The sequence below is a fragment of the Poecilia formosa genome, unplaced genomic scaffold (assembly GCF_000485575.1).
Source record: "Poecilia formosa unplaced genomic scaffold, Poecilia_formosa-5.1.2 Scaffold46, whole genome shotgun sequence".
In the NCBI taxonomy this organism is placed as follows: Eukaryota; Metazoa; Chordata; class Actinopteri; order Cyprinodontiformes; family Poeciliidae; genus Poecilia; species Poecilia formosa.
This window is the reverse complement of record NW_006799985.1, coordinates 51,582-58,339: the sequence shown is the minus strand read 5'-3', so window position 1 is coordinate 58,339 and position 6,758 is coordinate 51,582. Positions and strand designations below refer to the sequence as shown.

The following is a 6,758-nucleotide window of genomic DNA, read 5'->3' as shown; positions in this document are numbered from 1 at the left end:
TGTTTTGGAGCCCAGTTCTAACTTAGGCCGGCCCTGAGTGTTCAGCTTGTGCATGTGTGTTGTTGTTCCAACCGAGCAGCTGACCCCAGCGGTCCTGACTTTATTGGAGATGCATGCCTTAGCCAATGAAACTCCTCTACTGAGTTTTGGAGACAAAAGGGGAGGAAAAAACACACACATACACACTGCTAAGACCTCTGCTGCAGAACTGCATGGTGTTGTCACTGGCCAGGTACAGAGAGCGAAGGAGAATGGGAATACAGGGAATGAAGGATCTGGTGCACTGTACAAATTTACCAAGAGGAGAACTTGCTCGAACCTGCAGAAATGATCTCACTGGTTTCAGTTTTATCAGAGTGCAAATTGGCTCATTTTCTGACTTTTTCTTTTTTCTTTTTCTCGTAAAAACGTGGACAACATTCAGGATGATTAAGACTCAAAATGGTTTTAACTGGTTAGAAGGTGAGCCAAAGATCTCATAGGCTCCAGTTTGATTTTGATCCCCATAAAACTATAATTATGCAACTCTGCTAACTGACATCCAACCAAAGCAATGAGAAAATGTCTACACCCGGAGAAGCTCTGCCTCTGATAAATTTCTCCACAAGTGAAACTCTGTTTCCTGGAGCAGCTCAGGCCCACTTCACATGAGATTGCAGTTTTCCGTCTGCTTCTTGAGGTCTTCCAGCGTGGCCTGGGCTTTGTCCTTCAGCTGATCGATGTCCACGTTCTGGATGTTGGACAGCTGGCCCAGCACGGACTGCTTGTGCGCCTCCTCCTGGTTGTCCTCAGCGATCATCTTGGCCAGCTCTGTGGGCAGCACCACGTCGTCCCCTGCCTGCTGGATCTGGGTCTCGTCGAGCTCGTTCTGAAGTGGAGGAACACGTGGAGAGAAAACACGCCAATGTTAGTTTTGCGCATTTGTCTGAGAAGCTGAGGTACATGCATTTTTAAGTTACCTTCGGTAGTCTGTACTTTTCCCGAAAATGGGTTCTGACTGTAGCCCTCTCTGCTTTCTTCTGGGCAAAATTAGCTTCTCGTTCTTGTCTGCAAGACAGGAAGGAAATTACAGCCTTCAGGCAGAATGTTCTGTAGGGAGTAAAAGCTTGAGAAAAGCTCTACTTTGAACCAAACACGGCAAAGAAAGGTCACCTCCTAATAATTATTAGGTTTCTTGAAAATCAGAATCCAACATGCCAATATCTTCTTCATATTAAGCCTCTATCAATTAATCTGAACATGGAAAAAAACAGTTTCAAGTTTCCAACTTGGTCTGGGTCATGGATAGCCTGATCATTGCCTTCCTACGTGATGGGATTTCTTCTGTGGAGCTGCATTTCTCTGGTAGAATTTCAGCCAGGCCAACCAGCGAACAGAAATAGAAATTGTAAGCGATAACTTCGATTTTCTGCTGTGTGTTCCTGAATTGTAGTCTGCCTGTAGTTTCAGCAATGGTAGTGGTGGAAGAGAACAAAGCCATTTAGTCCGTACGTCAAGGTCAAATGCTAGTGATTGGGTAAAATTCAAAATTTCAACAGAGTCCAGACCTCCAGCAAGCAATCGTTTCTCAATAGGTTCAGCAAAGCATAGAAGAAAGGGGCTTGTTTTTACCAGGCTGGGTCATGGAGGGTAATGTGGAGCAGCAGTGTCATTGTCGTGGACTAGCAAAATGGAGATGTCTTCACCTTTTTCCACACCTGCCACAGGATGTAATATCTTTCCTCTTCAGCTCCAGCTACTTGCTAATGGACCCAAAGTTAACCTAAAGCTTAACTTGGTCTGGACAGTCTGCGACAAGTTACGACCTTTCAACGAATCCCCCTTTGTTATCTTGGAACACCCGTTTCTCGTGATCCAGGAATAGAATTCTGGATATATTTGCAAATCCCACTCCTCCGAAATCCTTTGTCCTCTTTACCAGTGTGATGAAACACCAATAGATCGAGAGCACATGGCCAAACATGCAACATGTGCTCCGCCAGATCCTCCATTTGTAGCTCATTTCTATGTACTACACACAGCAACCGACTTGTTACAGAATCAGACTGACCATATGTCATCGTCAACCACTTCAGGAAATAATTTAGTGTTTTCAACCTCCTCTCATTCACTGAGGTGATCACTGGATATTTTATGATTTGTAAGTAGCAGAGTACATGGTAGACATTAATGTATATTAAGCTTAATGTATTTTAGTCATTGTTGTGATGTAAATAAATTTCAAGTGTTGTGATATGTGTGTGTGGTATGATAGCTGCTGGTGGAAAAGCCTGAATTCAGACCTTCACTGAGCACCTGATGTCTATAGATTAATTCATACAGGCTAGAAGAAAACTGATGCAATTTTTTTCTTGCTTTTCACATATTGGCATGAATAAATATCTGTCTTAAAGATGATCAATTACAAATAGTTTTTAGACATTTAATATTTTCTACTGACAAGACTACCTCTTTTTGTGAACAATACCAAACTCCCACAAGATTCAAGCTGTAGACTAACTAGTTTTGCAGCAATTTGAAATGATTTAAAAGAGCAGAAAATGTTGCTAAAATGTGTTAAGAAAATTACCATCCTTAATTTATCATCTTGGTATTTTGTTTAATTTTCTGCTCTTTCTGGTCTATCTTTACAGTAAAATGCTCCAAACGTCCAGAATCAGAGTTTTGAGGCACACATTAGGAAACAAGGGGGTAGTAAATGCAGAATTAAAAACCTTTGCAGTTGCATTTTCAATGTTCATGTCTAATTTGAAAAATTTTAAAATATGTCAACAAAAATGTTATAAGATGTAGTTTTATGCACAACAGTGTATTTGTTCAGTTTCAGCTCTTACCAGCAAGCCGAAAAAGGAAAAGTTGTGTTGGATATTTACATAATCTAATATATTATACTTGTGGATAACAAAGTGTACAGTTGCAATCAGTTATACAGTTTAGAAGTTCAGTATATTTTGAGTCATCTATTTGGGGAAATTGTATTCCATACAGTATATTTATTTATTTCTCATTTAGCAGTGAGATATTTTAGCCACTAAATACCACACGAGTAGGGCAAGGAAAATGATAATTTCAGGAAATGAGAAATAAATAAAAAGCCTCTCTATTATACATATTTCTTTTTTTAAAGCTTGGAAGCTCTTAACAAGCCCTCAATCCTCCTCCTTCTCAACCTTAGTTGGGATTCAGCCTTCTGGTCTCCTCAGTTTGTGCTGCCTCCAGCAGGGGGCAGGCAGGAAGTGTTTTCTCCACTTCCAACTGCTAGAATGTTAATTCGTAAATGTGCAGCCAGCCACAGACATTGCGAGCCAGCCGGGCAACACAGTCTGAATCAAACTTGCTTGAATAGCCAGAGGTCAAACGTCTAGTGAGAACAACAAAGAAATGAGAACACTTTGTGCAAGAGCAGAAATCCGAGTGTGTCCTTAGGACAACATAATCCATCGAATAGGGGTGAAATATGAACACTTGGATGAAATCAGCAGCAGCAGCATCAAAATTCAAAGAAACACTAGGAGGGACATGCTCGCACTCATTGTGTCAAAGGAAAGGTCCTCTTCTCGTTGAGATGGAGCCTTTCACTTCTTCGTGTGATCCGGAGATCACTTCAGATTAACATGCCAAACGTAGAAAGGCCATGCCAGCGCACACCAATGTGCAGCTTCCGTGTCTTCTGTCTCTCAAGGGCATCAGTTGACCCAGGGTGTCACTGCTGTGTCCTGGCGGCTCAGGGTGATGAAATGCCTGTATGTATGTGTCATCATGGCAGTGTGAGCAGCTCACACTTCTCCTCAAAAGTCTCACTCTGTTTCCATCTAAGCAGGAGGAGCTTCTCCTCCTGATCTATGTTCATGCTTAGCACCTTCTGACTAGTAATTCTTCCCCACCGAAGGTCACGTCATGATGGAAGAGCGTCAGGCATCCCTCCTGTGGAGCTCGGTGGGCTCTGCTGAGTGTTAATGGCTTCACCTCCCACTCACTCTTAAAATGTCTGCACATGGTCCCAAAAGACAGTTTTGACGAAAGTGTTAGAAGGGAGGTGTTAGCTGATGGTCATAGGAAGCCAGAATCAGCAGAGGAAACGGGGACATTTTCTCTGTCCTAACATGCAGCATCATTAACTGACCATCACTGACCATCTAACGGGGCTTTGTAGAGTCCAGCTCTAAAGGCTGGGGCAACTTTGACGACCTGCTTGTCATATTTAATTCTTGCATTTTTACATTTCATGACTTCGTCGGTGGCTTTAGTTTTGTGGAAAAACTACAGACACTAAAACGTTATTAGAGCAAAGATTCACACAGAAAAGACGAAAGTCGCCTCTGAATTAATTAGAGTAAGTTATGCAAATTTGGTTCCACCTGATTTTTCATCCATCCTATCGCACAATAATCAGGAACATCTTTCGCCCCCGGCACAGTAAAGGTATTCAGCGAAATAAATAAATAAATAAATAAATAAATAAATAAATAAATAAATAAATGTAAACGTGAGTTCTTTTTTTTTTCTATTTTGCCCGAGCATAGAGATGGAGAGCTCCTCCGGGCGAGAGGAGCAGCTGTGTGAGGAGCGCTCCTATTATTGCACTGATGCGTAAAAAAGCGCGCCGCGCACAGAGCGCTCCTCGCTTTTTTACCCATAGAATCACATAAGCCACAATATTTAACATATTTTGTTACAACGAAATAGAGAACAACTCCCTGTTCATTGCTATTCCACACAACATATTTCAGTCAGCGCTTACTTTTCCTCCTCTAACTGTTGCTGATATTGTTCAAATTCCTCTTGAGTCATTCCCTGCGCGGCGGCGTCTGATTTCTCTCCTTCGGATTTCTCCTCCGTGAGGCCGCCTGTCAGGTTCTTCAGCTGCCCTCCCACCACGTGTTTCACCATGAAAGCCATGGCTGCGGTCCGGAGAGTCCTCGGTTTGAGCGGCTGACGTTAAGGGACTCGATGCGCTCCTGGAGAGAGCGCCGGGGTTGTGGGGAGATTTCTTCCAAATCGGCGTTCAAATCAGACGCCTTGAGTCTTCACGCAAAAAGGGGATACAAAATAAATAAATAAATAAATGAGCGTAACTTTGGGAAATGCTTGAACCTGGAATCAGAGGAATGCGCTATCAGCCCTGGAGGCGGTGTCGGAAAGCTTGACAGTTTCAGCACCACTGGCCCCGGACAGCTCCGAGTCGAGATGGACGGAGAGGAGCAGCTCAGTTATGAGTCAACAAGTTTGGCGCTGAACTCTACCAATCCCGTGACTCCTTCCTCCGCCACCACTCCCTCCCTCCACCCAATCCCAGGCACCGCCGGACTCGGAGCGCGCTCACACGGCGCGGGATGCCGTGATTCGCCGTCTGAGGATGTGCGGCGATGGACTCGGGGAAGAAAACAACACGTGACGAGCGCGAGTTTCTCCTGGTCGCTTCGGTGCCTCCGTCTTTCTCAGGGACGTCCAGCCGCCGCTGAACAGATGAGAGCGTCCCGATTGCATGTTTATGCAAGGATTCATTGGCTTACAGTGCATCACCTTTTGTCACGATATGGCCACATGCGTAGCACAGGATAGTGAAGTGGAATGAAAAAGGCACGTTTTTTGTCCAGTTGTTTAATAATTAAAACTCTGTCTGGAAAGTGTGGCGGGCATTTGTTTCTCCCGCAAGACATTAACCACGTTTTGCCACGATTGCAGCTGTCAGGTTTTTTGAGACCAGCTTTGCACATCTAGAAATGTTCAGCCCTTTATTTCCAAAATGGATCAAGGTCAGTCAGATTTGATGTATCTGCAAAGATCAATTTTTAGGCTTTGCCAAAACTTTGAATTATATTTAGAACTAGGCCATTCTAAAATGAATAATTTTAGAACGAAACCTTTCCATTTTAGCTTTGATTGTACATTTCGCTTTGTTGACCTGCTGTAATTTGAAGCTCCACTCCAGTATTGCCTCATCCGTCTTTCCATCGATTCTGACCAGCTTCTCCGTCCATGTTGAAGTAATGCAGCATAACGCAGCCAGCACCATGTTTCACTTTTAGAGATAGTTTGGTCAGAAAAATGTGAAGTTTATTTTTTTTAAGGCTTTTTTGCCACTCTTCTATATTTGACAGATTTCTTGAGTTTAGAACTAATAAATTTAACTTAACATCTTCACAGCTCCTTGACATTTACCATGGGACACTTTGCTGCTTTTTATGGTTACTTTTATTTCCCAGCCTGTCAGTTTTGGAGGCTTTCAGTTTTGTCACAGTCTTTTCCGTTTCTAGAGAAAGGACTGCTTTATGAAACATTCAAAGGTTGGGAAATTGTTTTAAGAACTAATTCTTCTTTGAGACCTTCACAGAAGAGTCTGTTTATTAGTTGGATGACTTTTTGTACTTAGAGGTATTAAGGTAAAGAGGGTGACTACCAATGCATGACACAGCTTTTAGTTTTTTATTACAAAAAAAAAAAAAAAAAAAAAAAAAAGCACAATCATTTTCACTACAATTCACATATGTCCACTACTTTGTGTTAGGCTGTTACATGTATTGAAGTTTATGGCTGTAACGTGACAAAATGTGGAAAGGTTTTTTATATATATATATATATCTCACTCAAGAAGGATGCGTTGCAAACAGATGACTGAAATGTTTGCATGGTGCACATGTAACCCGCAGTTAGTCAATTAAGACTTTTATTTTTGCGGGCCCACTTCCTGTTTTCCCCAAACTCCTCAACTTATTTAAAGCCCCGCCTCCAGCCAGGTTAAACAACATCACCTGTTC

General features: G+C 42.5%; 1 protein-coding gene across 1 annotated transcript; it reads right to left on the bottom strand.

Annotated features, from left to right (window-relative positions):
* Positions 1 to 399: 399 nt before the first annotated feature.
* cplx3b (complexin 3b) lies at positions 400 to 5,451 on the bottom strand. Its single transcript, XM_007552108.2, has 3 exons — positions 4,742 to 5,451; positions 960 to 1,047; positions 400 to 868 (listed from the first exon to the last, which is right to left on the bottom strand). Exons 1-3 carry the CDS (start codon positions 4,897 to 4,899, stop codon positions 644 to 646), a joined length of 471 nt encoding a protein of 156 aa, XP_007552170.1. The 5' UTR covers positions 4,900 to 5,451; the 3' UTR covers positions 400 to 643.
* Between the last annotated feature and the right edge of the window lie 1,307 nt (positions 5,452 to 6,758).